The 14,811-nt window shown below is 32.2% G+C and overlaps 1 protein-coding gene across 3 annotated transcripts in view; it reads right to left on the reverse strand.

Annotated features, from left to right (window-relative positions):
* LOC143237194 (nephrin-like) overlaps positions 1-13,637 on the reverse strand; it is a 96,968-nt gene extending 83,331 nt beyond the window's left edge. For all 3 annotated transcript variants that reach the window (XM_076476176.1, XM_076476175.1, XM_076476173.1), the window contains exon 1: positions 13,255-13,637. In XM_076476176.1, the coding sequence (XP_076332291.1) occupies positions 13,255-13,315 (61 nt within the window). In that variant the 5' untranslated portion in view covers positions 13,316-13,637. The remainder of the gene's footprint in view (positions 1-13,254) is intronic.
* Between the last annotated feature and the right edge of the window lie 1,174 nt (positions 13,638-14,811).

The following is a 14,811-nucleotide window of genomic DNA, read 5'->3' on the forward strand; positions in this document are numbered from 1 at the left end:
AATTATTCAAGATGATAAGTGTAATCTTCGTGTAACCGATTAGATCATAAATATTTCGTTCACCATATATAAACTTTGGAAGTTCATGAACATAAACTGATGAGAAAAAGTTTATGTTTAGAGCAGTATAGGAATGCCTCTTCGCTGTAGGTGAGCACCAGGGGGCAGGGCATGAGGGGTGTGTGTAAAGATATCCTGTTTCTACATCTGCTACATGTGGTCCCCATATGGGCGGCTCCTTTCTTTTGTCCATTTAGGGTAATATTTTTAGGAAAAATAAAACAATTACACTTATTTGAGAAAAAAAATGCGGTATATTTAACGCTATTACAAATTGCTATATGAGAAGTAGAATTATATTTATTTTTATTATAAATTATTATTAGACATAAAGATATATTCAGCACTAACACTATTATAACTTGTTTATATACATAAATATTTTATCATTGAACTATGAATACACCATCACACAGTCCATTAAGAACTACACTGAAAGAGATAATGCAGAGAAAAGTACATTTCTTGAAAACATACCTGCAAATAAGAAATAGATCTCGGCAATCAGAAAACTAATAAACATTTCATTATCAGAGCATAATACAATATAGAAGAAACTTTCAATTACAAACATTAGAAATGTAATCAAAATAAAGTATTCCAGGATTAGATTAGAATGCTAATATGCAAAATACCCTTTACCATCAAAATAAAGTATTCCAGGATTATATTAGAATGCTAATGTGCAAAATACCCTTTACCATCAAAATAAAGTATTCCTAGCAAAATACCCTTTACCATCAAAATAAAGTATTCCAGGATTATATTAGAATGCTAATATGCAATATACCCTTTACCATCAAAATAAAATATTTCAGGATTAAATTAGAATGCTAATATGCAATATACCCTTTACCATCAAAATAAAGTATCACTTCAACTTCTGATTAAAAATACAGAATGAACCAAACTCTTCATAAATAGCAAAATACACTAAATAAAAAGTAAGCTTTGTGACAGAACATACAAAACACAATAACATAATAATTTCTACATGTATGTACAAATAAAATTTACCGACAAAAAAGCAAATTTTTTTGATTTTAGATACTAAATGAAATGAGTTTCGTACGACAGTAAATCATATTAATATAAAGTCATAAGATAAAAACGAATTAATTATAACTATATTTAGGTTATATGTAAAAGGCTAGAATCTTATTTCGTTATTTAAAATATACAGAACTACGCTATGAAAAAAATGGAAATAAGTAATATATTTTTAAAACCTAGAGTCTGTATTCAATAAATATGTGTAGCTGAGAAAAAACGGTAAAGGAGAAATAAGAAAAAAAAACCTTTATCACAAATATCGTATTTTGTAACATAAGTTGTTTGGGACATCTAATGCAAATAATCCTCATAGAGAGTCGCGCGAAGTTCAAACCAAAACAAAATAAAACAATTTGGTTGTCTCCAATGTTTGCAAGTTCAGAGTTTAAAGTGTTTCTTGTCTAAAAGATCAGAGAACCGTTAGATGAAACAAAGTTGAGAATTATATCTTAGAGATTTATAACAACGAAACAGCACAACTTTTTATATTCATAAATGCTGAGACACATTTCATCCCAAGTTGTGCTGGAAACGTTCAACCTCACTGCATGGTACAAACACCTGAACATATAAGTCCTTCAGGTGCTATTTTTGAAGCTTCTTCAAATATTAATTGTAGTATCTAATGACTAGCTGAATATCCTAAAGTACGCCTTGACTTCACTAAAGCAGAAATGACCTTAACTCCTACAAGTTCTCCAGGGTCAGGAGGCTTAATGATTAAACAAGTGCCTCACCATGTGATATGAAAATTGTTTATCTCCGTGTTGAAAGCCTGGACAAAGCTGTACTCTCGTATTGTTAAGATCCAATGTGCATGCATGATTTCTAGATATTTAACATACATTAAATGAAGTATTCAAAAATTAAAAGAATTGTTGTGGATATACTTGGATGCCCTAAATTCAAATGATCATTAGATCTATGCTAGTGAGTAGCAAAACAATGAGTTGCCAAGAGTAGCAGATCCATTGGCTCTGTATAACATCTGCTCTTTCCATGACTATAGTCACCCTGATAGAACATCTTCCATCATAAACTAGCTCACGAATGCTCCATTGGTCATTATCTTTAACAGTTGATGCCAACTATCTCCCCTGCTGGTGAATGTCCTACATTAGTGGCACCTCTGGTCTCTCTTGACAAGTTTTGGGTAGCATCAGCCAGAGCAGAGGTTAACCTACTTTAACTAACAAATACCCGAGAATCTTGCAGAGACCACAGTATTTGGGCTCATACTCACCAGACTGCAAATGATTATGCTGATCCTCGATCACCCATGCCTCCTGTTCACCAAGGGAAAAACTTGATTAGCAGTTATAGATACAACCGATTCTGGTAGTTCTGCTAAACTCTGTTGCTGCAGTGAGAAAAGAGTGATGGACCTTTGTAGTTTTAGCAAAATTCAAACACCCAAGAAATGAACTTTCCAAGACCCAACTGCCTTCTGAAACAGTCATCTACTTTCAGTGACAAATTGTTTCTTGATTATATTTCATTCAAAGAGTCACATTTTTAATAAATTAAGAGTTCTGAAAGAACACAGTGAATTGCAATTGTTAAGAGAAAAACAGAAAAAAGACAGTCTTACTCTGGTCATGGCACCAAATAATTCCCTTCTACATATACTGTACTTTCAGATACTATTTTCTTTGTCAGTTGCAGTATAAGCCATATATAACATGATGTTACATGGAAAATGTTTTACAAAGTCGAACTAAATTATTCCAATTTTGACTGAGTTGTGAAAAAGAAATAAAATGGACATGAATGAATAACAATATTTATTCAAGTCATAAAATACAATTGAAATGACAAATGTACGAATGGAGGATGGCACATTTACTGGATCTTTTAGACTGTCTAGGCTGTTCCATCCACTGAACTAAACGTGTTTAGAAAAATAAAACCTCAAAGCCAGTCCTTACCATTCATTTATTTATCAAGCCTTCCCATAAACACACTTAAATTTAACGCCTCCACCAGAAAAATAAACTGTCTTAGCTAGAGATGACTCCTACCCTGCCAAGATTTATATTTTCTTCTAGTCCTACTATTAACATCATTAACCATAAAAATGATCGATGAAACCACACTATCGATTCTCTTAACATTCTTAAACATGTCAATGAAATCCATTCTACTTTTTCTTTTGTCAATAGAAAATAATTTCAGAGATTTTAAACTTGATTTATTTGAACATCTTCCCATCCTAGTATCCCTCCATTGAACTGTTACCAAAAATTCAGTGTCCTTCCCAAGGCACGAAGACCAAAAATGAACACAATATTCCAAAAGTAACCTTACCAGTGATCTAAGAAATGAAATTATGATTTTTTTAGAGTTGTATTAAACATTTTTGTAAATGCAATTTGAAATCATATTTGCTTTAGCACTAGCACTAGTACATTGCTTGGATGGCTTTAGAGACTGGTCAACCATTGCACCAAGATCATTTCCTTTCATGACACTCTTAAGGTTATTCTCATCGAAATTATACTTATAATTCAAATCTAGTTTGAATGAGCTCCATTTACAACAACTCTCTTTTTTCTTCCATCCATCCACTCTTCTATCTAATTACACAACTTATCCTCCACACATACAAAGATAAGATTCTTCACTAGTCTTTTGTGTGTCATATTGTCAAATGCTTTTTGAAAATCCAGATACACCAACTCTACATACTTACCCTCATCTACATAAAACCTAACCTTTTCAAAGAATGTCAAAGGACTTGGAAGGCAAAAAGTTCCTTCAGTGAAACCATGTTGGCTATCCAATAAAATTCTAAACTTTATTAAAGGATTTTACAGTGTATCTTTTATCAGACTTTTTAAACATTTCTTTAACAGTTATATAAGAATAAGATGCCTATAATTACTGGGCCAACTTCTATCACATCCATTAAAAAGAAAAGTAGCATTAGCCAATTTGAGTCCTTTGGCACCAACCCACTATTCAAGGACTTGCAAGAAATAGTAGCATATGACTCGCATATTTAATACCTACCTCCTAAGAAATCTTTGAGAGAAATATAATCTGGTCAAAGAGCCTTATTGTTCTTTAAACCTTCAAGTTTTGTTTTAAATAGCTTAGAAATAACCTGATCATCTCATTAAATATTGTTTCCATCTGTCAACTGTTCAAGATAAGGAATAATGCTTAAATCTTCATTGATAAAAACGAAAGAAACAGCAGAATCTAATAATCTGATCATTTCATAAACATCACATATTAGTTCTCCATTACCACCCTTCAAGGAGCTACCCAGATCCTAATATTTTATACACACAGTGACTTTAAAGAAATCCTTAATTTAATTTCTATACTTTAGCCAACATTTTTTGTTGATCAATTTTTATGTCATAATTTCACTAATTTTCTGGATCTTCTTTAGCCTTTTAAATTTCGCATTACACAAGTCAATGAAATTTGTTAACTCTCTCCCATACCAGTCAATTAATTTTTTTAAATCTCTCATCAGCAATGAAATTTGTGAAACTTTTCTCCAGTTTGATCCATTCTACCCTTTGTGAGCCAACCTACGTTTTACTTGCAACCACTTTTTTTTTATAAAGAAAATGTTTATCGTAAACATTTAAGTAATTCAGCTGTTCAGTTCATAATACATAATTCTTGTTGCATTTTTTCAAAATTTGCTTTTTGAAATTTTAGCAGAAAATACCATTATTCTTGATCAACTACTTCAAAACTTGTCACACTTTAAGAAATCGCACCATTATACACATATTCTTGTTTACATACATACGTTTACATACACACATATATATATACAGTACTACAGTGTTATTTCTCAGAAGGTGTGAGCACTTTCACGTCATGTCTCACTTGACTCACCAGTGGAAAAGACTGCTGCTCGCATTTACAATCTGTTTTATACTTTACAACGATCTTTCCCATGAGAAAGCTTATGTGATACGATAAGGGAATGATCCAGAACAATAGATAGTATAATAAAAGGAAGTTAACCATTTTTTGATCAATGTTTTACATTAAATTAGATGTATCTGTGTTTATGAAAATTATGAAAAGTTTAAGATTTAAAGTAGATAGAAGACATTTATTATGTCTATATAATATGCATAAAATGAAACTTTTCATTTAAAACTGTATTAATTTTATTATAAAATTTATTATTCACCGGCAAAATGTTATCTGATTTATAAAAATATATCACTCTCCATCGTTCTTTGTAAAAACAGTTATAGATATATAACTCAAAATGTTTTTCAAAATCATGTATTATTATAATGTGTGTGTGTGTTAATAGGGTAAGAATGAGAACGTAATTCTAAAATTTATCACTTAATATCAATGTGTAGAATAAGTCTCAAAACGTTACTGACCCCTTAAAGATCCTTTTATAAATGTCTTTAATCGTAAAATAAATTCGCTTGACAAGCTTTGCTTGTACTCTGTGGGTTTTATAATTATAATTAAGTTTAATATCTCTTTCTTTGATGGCTTAAGTGTCTCTTTTCTCTTCATTACAGTCTTCAAACATCTCGTAATGTACGATCTATGTAGTATCTCCCACGTTTTTCAGTTAGTTCAAATTAAAACACTTTGCAACGTTTCTTACAAACCAAAACAATGGCTATTCACAGAAGGTAACCAAAGTAGCATACTTAATGGCACTTCTATTTAATTAAAACATCTAATAAAACTTAAGCCGTGTATTTCCAACATTTATTGAAACTCTAAATCTATACAATATAATATATATAGTTCAAGTGATCTTTGAAACATAATGTTATGAGCTAATCCTTTATTTCGTTTTTGGACTTAAGAAACATACGACAGCTTTATAGCTTCTTAAATAAAAGATAAGTTGTAACACACAGTAAAACATAAAATGCACGACAATACTTTTTTTGATTCTTTAAAAAGGGCGAGTTGGCCCTTTGGTCGAGCTTTATAGTTCAGAACTGATGAATCGTCTTCGAGTCCTTGCAATACCAGTTAATGTTTAGCTTGGATGATGGTCAGTATGGAACTATTGACAGGTTACCTTTCTTCTGGTCAATAGCTCAAATTTAGAAACAGCAGTAAAATAGTGTCCTTTTCATAAATACAAAAATGATTTCTTTCCTTGATTTAAATTTAATCAATCAATATACATTATAATTTTATGTTCTCAAGGTCAAAAAGTCATATTTGATACCGTTAAAAGTGTATAGAATAATCACGAGCGTTTTAATGTCATGGTTGTATTATTAAACCTAATTTCACTTTTCTATAAGATAAAAATTATTCTAATTGTTTAACTTCCAAATTACCAACTTATTTTTATACTGTTTATTTGCAGAATCATTTAATATTTTCGATTCTTATTACAATATCCATTGTAAGGAACTCCCAGAAATTCTTAGCGAAATCACTCACCGTTTATGTAAATGTTCCTCAGTTGCACCGTGGACTTAAAACGCTAAAAATCGGGTTTCGATAACCGAGCAGATATAGCACATTTTGTGCTTAACTTCAAACAAACAAGTTTACGTAAATGTAAGGTTATTAAATACATAGATACCTTAGCATTTATTAGTGGGATTATTTGTAAATTGGATGGCACTGATCACTCTTAAATTGATTTTGACTCGCATGGAACCACCAGTAGTGAACCCACAAACAGTTTAGTGCGTAAATAGTTTTAAAAATGTGTTTAGATTATGATGGACGGTCTATGTGCACCATATTGTCACTTTTAAGGTTAACCGCATATACGATAATTTCCATTAATATGGTAATTTAAACTTTGAAACATTTTAAGAAATAAAACCGTTAATAGTGATTTGGATTAATGGAATATGCTTGCTTGTTTCTAGAGTGGGACAAGTTATGGTTTCTATATTTAGGCCTAACCTATCTTTGATACAAAATAAAAAGGTTTTTTGCACATTTCTTTCTTCAATCCAAAATTAGAAAATAAAAACTTCAGTTAAATGCTATTCTGCCTTTTTATTGTTATTGTTCCTTGGTATACTTGATTTTGTAGATATTTTTGATTTGAGTATTCAACACGAAGTTATGATCTGTGGTATAATACATGACTTTTACAATCTTGTTTGTCATTTATAGAACTTGAAAGTGAATGACGTTGAGGTTTTTGTTTTCTTATTGCTTATATTTATTACAATAAATTTTATGAAGATTCATTATATGAAGCTATAAAGAAACATGGTTTTCTTTCCTTTTCTTTTTTAAAGTTATACAGAACCTTCGAAAATAATCAAACAACAATCTATGAACAGATGTATGCCTATACACTATGTTAAATGTAACAAAGGAGAGAAAACAGTAGTAATTCTGCTTGAACATGAGGAGAAACAATTTCTGTCATGTCAGTTTGCCACTGTGAGAACACCAACGGTTGATGGTGAGACACAGACGAGAGTGTCACTTGATCAGTAGCGAGCCAGAAAAAACATATCAAGAAATTGTAAACGTGTAGGTGTACTTTGAAGCTATCTCAAGGAAAAGTGGGAATTTTCTGGGTCGAGTAATGCATTACTATTGTATGAAATCGTTTGATCTACCTGAAAACAGTCTAAACCATTAGAATCACACATGACGCAATTTGATATAAATAAAGCAATGTGAAAAAAGTAAAAATTAAGACAGGTCGTCTTTCTTCAAAGAGAAAGCAAAACTTCAATAATTTTTAGTAGTTTATTGAGTGGATATATTACTTCAAAGTAAAATAACATATATCAGATAAAAGCCATTCAAATTTTGTAAAATATTTCAGTTTGCGATGTGACTTAGAAGCTGGACACTAAATCGGCATTAAGTAAATAATTTAAGTTGAAATCTGATAACACTTGATCTTATGCCTAAAAGATGTGTAAAAATTAACAGAAATGTAGTTTTCGAACGCACTTCTCACATCTTAACATTTATACTTCTGAGAAACGTATGGTAAATTTTTGTTCATTATTAACACAGCACATATCGGTATGGCTTTGGTAACACAAACTAAGCTACTGTGAAAGCAAATTATACGCTGATTTTAATGACAGGCTTTTGAAACAGTAAAGATTTCGTCACTTCGCTCTATATAGAATGTAATGGTAACGAAACTCCCATGAATATTTTATAGACTTGTATATGTTACATCAATAATTAAAATCGGCTACACGAACTCTCTTCAATGGGTTTTCATGCAGCACAACACCAAGTTTTTCACGAATACAGTGCTGCGAAAAGGGTCAAGGACCCTGAAGAATGAGTCCTACTTAAAATAAAAGCCAACCAGAAGGATTGTCTTGAATGGGTTACATTCCCCCGATATTCAAGTTTTCGCTGACAAAGTTATATTATAAGAGTTCAAAACTCTCTAGACTATGTTCCACTTAAAATAAAAGCTGGTCACGTGAACTTTCTTAAATAGATTTTATTCCATCCCAACATTCAGATTTTTATGGCAGATTTCTAAGAAGGATTCAATTATGGATGGGTTCTAGACTCTCTTGAATGTGTTACATCCACAATGACAGTTCTAATTCAGCACACACATAGTTCTACTGTCAAATCGATATTATTCGATGCATAACTTCCTAGTTAATAAAACAAAATAATTTGGCTATATTATATTATTATTTTGATTATTTGTTCGTTGAATCTTGCGCAAAGTGACACGAAGAAAATCTGAGCTAATCTTCCTTAATTTCGAATCGATGTACTAGAGAGAAGAAAATTGATAAACGCTAACTTTTGGGATGTTATTTTTAGATCATATAATGGGATTAGGCTATCACCTTTATAAAGCACCTATGGCCCCAAAATACGAGATGCGATTTTTTTAGGGGCGATAACGGAACGTGAACCAGGGAACGTCAGATTCACAGTCAGACACACCAGAGACTTGGCAGCATTCGACTCATTTATTTTGAAGATAATTTTTATACACGTAGTACGTTATGTTATAGACAGAATAAGGTGAAATGTTTATATTATTATCCCCTTCTTCTATGTATATTTTATTTTTTAACCATCGTTGCATTAAATAAAATTATTGTGCAGGGAATTGATATTTATTTGTATTTCAGATGATTATTTGCAAGATAATATATAGATAATATCAAGGTTATATTACTGAAGTAATTAATGTAATGTAAACATAAAGTATGTGTATCGTTTAACACTTACTTCATCACTAGCCCATTGTTTGTGTTAATGATACCACCAAAACTATACTAATTTGTTGTACCTTAGGGTAAACATTGATTGTAAATGCCACATAAACTATATTCTTTTTCGACGATTCGACTTGTGCCTGATTTATTATGTACTAATTCATGACAGGGTATAGAACGCAGTAGTCTGTACTAAAGTGCAATGATATTTCAGTTCTAAACCTTCATGGAAGATCGTTCAGTGATTAACTTTGCATCAAATAACCTCAATTTTGAACAGTCTCAAAACTTTTTGAAATAAAATACATTGGGTAGGTTTGATGAAGATTAACAGTGATCTCTATGGAATAATTCTATTTCTCCATTTGGAAAATTACACGCAGAACTTACAGCTAAGTTTTTTTATTTGTGTTTTCAGAAACAGAATTAATTTACTTTTATACTTTGATGCCATTTTCAATGATACACTACGGAAGACTTTTAGTTAAACTTCCTTTAACGGAGACAAGACCTCATATGAAGTAGTATTACAAAGTGCTGTCCTTTTATTGTTACTGATCGAAAGAAATATGAAGATAACCAGTTTGTCTGGTCTAGTTTGTATCTCACCTTTTTACACGTCGTTCCACAACTATACTGCTTTCACATGAGAAAACTCCGTTATTGAAGTTTCGTATAATCGACGCACCTTTAATGACGCACTTTATAATATTGTGTTTGACAGTTGGTGCTTTGTATGATATCGTGCCTTATTTCTTTGTCTCTTGAATAAGTGTCTATTTATATGTCTACTTCGATCGTACTCTGTCATCAAATAACAAGAATGTATTTAAAACTCTTACTTTAAGTTTGGAACTTGACTCTTTCTACATTTAGAAACCTGTTTCCATTGTTATGAATTCGAACTAAAGCCCCCTCTCCCAGTGGCACATCTGTATGTCTGCAGGCTCACACTGCTATAATACAGGTTTCAATATCCGTGGTGAGCAGAATGCAGATAGCCTATTGTGTAGCTTTGTGCTTCATTCCGGAAAACAACAACAACAACCAAAACAATAAAACTAAAATGCTTCTTTATAAATCAATGTGTAAAATTTTAATTTTTCTTCTGTTTTTAGAAATATGCACTAATTGTAATCCCAAAGAAGTTCATTTATTTATTTATGCATATTTTGCCTTCAATTATTAATTACCCCATCATGATATCATTTTCTTCTTCATGCTCAGTTTTAAATAAAAGCTCTCTTGTAATTCATCTATCGTTGTGCCTAGTCGAGCTTATTAGGTGGAAAACTCTGAATCAGAGATTATTATTAGCATAAATATTTACATTACATTATAAACGATTTAAACAATAATAACTAAGGTAATAAATAATTTCAGAGTAATTATGTAAGGCAGTTAATACTTCACACACTGTTACAACATAAGAAAGCAGGAAAATTCAAACCATTTATTATACATAAGTCTGAAGAGATTCCAGACTTTTACAATATAAGGAAGCAGGAAAGCGAAACTACAATGCACGTTTCACAAAGTCTGTAAAGATCGCATACTACTAAAACTTAGGAAACAAAAAAAATTAAAACTATAAACTGAATGATGTACAAATTCTGAAGAGATTGTACACAGTGGTTAGAATCTAAGATTGTTTGTTTATTTTTGAATTTCTCGCAAAGCTATACGAGGGCTATCTGCGCTAGCCGTCTCTAATTTAGCAGGGTAATACTAGAGGTAAGGCAGCTAGTCACCACCACCCACTGCCAACTCTTGGGCTACTCTTTTACTAACGAATAGTGGGATTGATCGTCACTTTATAACACCCCCGCGACTGATAGGGCAAACATGTTTGGTGTCGAGCGTATTAGAACCATGCTACCTTCAGATTACGAGTCAGGCGCCCTAACCACCGGTTCATGACGGGCCACGATCAAATGTAACAGGAATGTTAATATTGGAAAGTAACATTACATATAATAGCTTCATTCAATTCGAAGTTGTCCTTATGAGCTGAGTTTTCTGAGTGACGTATGAGTTGTTATTTAACCAGGTAACTAACAGTTTTCTAGGGCTGCAAATTGTTATTAATTATAGGTTATTTATTTCAACATATCACAGTTGTTTATATAACTAAGCTATATTTACCAGATTGACATATGCACCGATATTTATATCTTATAATGCCGCAAATGTGTTGTTATATTACTAGATATACATTCTGTAATCGCGTATGTTATTATGCGAATGGTTACACTATGGTTACATTAATATATGTTGAGTACGTTATATAAAAATGATTTTGAATATATAACTCAGCATGTCACGTGACAGCCATGACCGATGTAACGTAGTGATGGAATTTATTGTATCCGAATTACATTATAACATTGTATGACCTATGTAGATAGTATGATGCCACCACAAACCTATCCCTATTGGGAATGGTGTGTAACAGCCATTTTCGATGCAGATTATTAATACATTCAGCTTAGAAATTCGTGCTCAGATAGGGGATTTATAATTTTTAAAACAGTGGGCTGCTTTTGTATTTCTTAACACTGTCTACATGTCGAAGACAACAACGTGCAACATAATGAAGAAGAATATTCGTCTGGAAAAGCGACATGAGTCATATGTACATAGATTACTTTTACAACATAAGTATTCATCCAATGGAAAATTTAACGCTAGTGGATTATGGAAAGCATTACGAAGGAGTGATATGCTTCGAAAGTGACGACATTGCAATAAGGCCTTTTGCAGTAGAACCCACGCGAGATGAACGGTAATCAGATAGCATATGTCAAGTGTGGCAACAGGGATTTCAACAATATGACAGGCTCGAAATATAACTTACTCAGTCTCTGTATTAAAGGGTCATAGAGGTGACGTATGTAGGCTTATGCTAGTGGTTACGTATGGTAATTTTATGGATATGCTCTTACGTAAATGGTTATAAATTTTATAATCATGCGTGTGTTTATTTACGATTGATTGGACTATCGTGGGTCAGTATAATATAGTAGAAATTACCAGTGTTAGGAGTCACGTAAGTGTTATTATACGACCAATGATTTTTCCAACGTTACATGGGCTCTTTATATTACCGGTTATATATCTTAAGGCCATAAATATAATAATATAGGTATTGTATATTCTCGTTTGTGTTCGTATACAACTTATTATATATTTTCAAAGATATCACGTGTATGTTGTTTTAGAACTAAATATTCCAACTTCACATTTGTGTTTTTATAGAACTAATTACTTATATGAACACATCCATATGCTGCCATAACTTTGGTTATCTAGTGTAGGCTTAGTTTTTCGAAAAAAATTATATTGGGCTATGTATTGTATTAAACGCGGGGTATCGAACCTCCCGAATTTATAGCTGCAAATCCGTAAACTCACCGCTGTCACAACGGTGGTTAAGGCATTCGACTCGTAATTCGGGGGTTGAGGGTTCGAATCCCTGTTACACAAAACATGTTCGCCCTTTCAGCCGTGAGTCCGTTATAATGTTACGGTCAATTCCATTATTCGTTGGTAAAAGAGTAGCCGAAGAGTTGGTGGTGGGTGATGATGATTAGCTGCTTTCCCTCTAGTTTTACACTGCTAAATTAGGAATGGCTAGTGCAGATAATCCTCGAGTAGCTTTGCGCGAACTTTCAAACAAATCAAACCAAACCCAACGGGGGACCAATTGTAGGATATCGTGTTCCTTCATCAACTTTTAATAATAATACAAATGTTATACGTCATATATTTTTTAAAGTGTGCGATTGTCTTTCCTGTCAGGGATTTGATCAGCAGTAGTCCAATGAGTAATAAATAATTTGCTGTCATAGTATCTGTCAAAAAGAAAAAAAACAGGACAAAAATACTGTCGTTTATGCCTTACGTAGGCATGATAAGTTAGGAACAACCTCAATAGTTATAATATTTTGCATTTATATTTGAAAAATAAAAAAAAACTTACCAAAAATGACTATGGAGAGCAATAGGGTGGACACTAACACTAAACGACTCTTGAAAGTCATGCTGAAATTTTAAAACTTTTCATCAAGGACTAGGGGTGACTTACTGCTGACCTCTAAGTTCACGCGTTTTCGGCTCTATTAGTTTGTCTCCTCTGTTAGTAAGTTTCGCCACTGGGGCTGGAGGATATTAGTAGTGTTTTACGCAAACATTCAAACTAGAGTGTTCGCTGATCATACGACCAGCACAGGATCAGTGTACGCGACTACGTAATAAACAGTCACGCGTGCTTCAAAACTCACCACCAATCCAACCTTGTAACGCAGCGATAATGGAGACCAACGGCTCATGTTGGCCCTGTGATCGTGGAACATCCAGCAAAACTTGTGAACCTTGTAAAGCAGTGCCCTCTTGTAGCAAATATAAAAATATAATACTCCATTTATCAGGTTTACAAAACTCGATGAAATATTTATAGGAGAAAATTCCAACTGTTATTCGTTTCTTTTCGTGCACATAATCCAGATGCTGAATTGTAATGGCAGAATTGTAAAACATTGTTTCATCTGGAAACTGTTAAAATTTAATTAGGCGAGACAGTCTGTAAGACAGCGCCCTCTAGTGACGGAGGTAAACAAAAATTTAATTCTGAGATAATACGGGCCAAAACGTTTTTCAAAACCTAAACTATACCAAACTTGCACATAAAATTCCTTTCACATTCAATTTTTTTGTGAAAATAAGTGGAACTTTTATAATGATTCTTCATGTGAGGAATTATGCATTAGAAAGTAAAGCATAAACAGGCCAATTATCTTTTCGTTATATATTTTGTATACAGGGTTGAGGAATAATCTGTGGTAGCATACAAGAAAGATAGTTTCAAGTAGTTGTAAAACATGACATTAAAAAAGACGTATTCCAAATGAGAAACTCCCATTTATAAGAAGGTAGGTTAAATTTGAGTGTACTTTAAAAAATAAGAAAACAACATTTTAATTTAAAACTTTTCCTAAAAGTAAATAAGTGAACATGACAAGGTCTCATCTTCTACATTTCTCAATTTGGTAAAGGTTTGCCTTAAAATACATTTTTACATCAAATTAACTTACATTTTTTTCTATTAGTGGAGAAAAACAGAATTCTGTTCTAAATGTAAGATTAGAAAGAAAGATAAATGACCTGTGTTATCAGTAAGTTCATCAGTTAAGCAAATTCGGGATTTTTTTCTGTTCAAGATACACACATAAAAAGAATAAATTTTAATGTTGTAATTAAATTCCTTTAACCGGATTTTCCATTTAAACTTTTTCCGAAGAAGAAATACCAAATTAAAAATAACAGTTAGATTCATGATATAGTTTTTGCTACAAATGTTTGTTCTTCTACGACAAAAAATCACAAACCTAATGAAGATCACATGACCCAGTTGTGTCCAATAAAAGTATTTATAGAAATTCTGTTCCATACATAACAAGTTTTCTTGAATTATTGGATGTTGTTGTTTTGAATTAAGCACAAAGCTACACAATGAACTATCTGTGCTCTGCCGACCACG

The sequence above is a fragment of the Tachypleus tridentatus genome, chromosome 13 (assembly GCF_004210375.1).
Source record: "Tachypleus tridentatus isolate NWPU-2018 chromosome 13, ASM421037v1, whole genome shotgun sequence".
In the NCBI taxonomy this organism is placed as follows: Eukaryota; Metazoa; Arthropoda; class Merostomata; order Xiphosura; family Limulidae; genus Tachypleus; species Tachypleus tridentatus.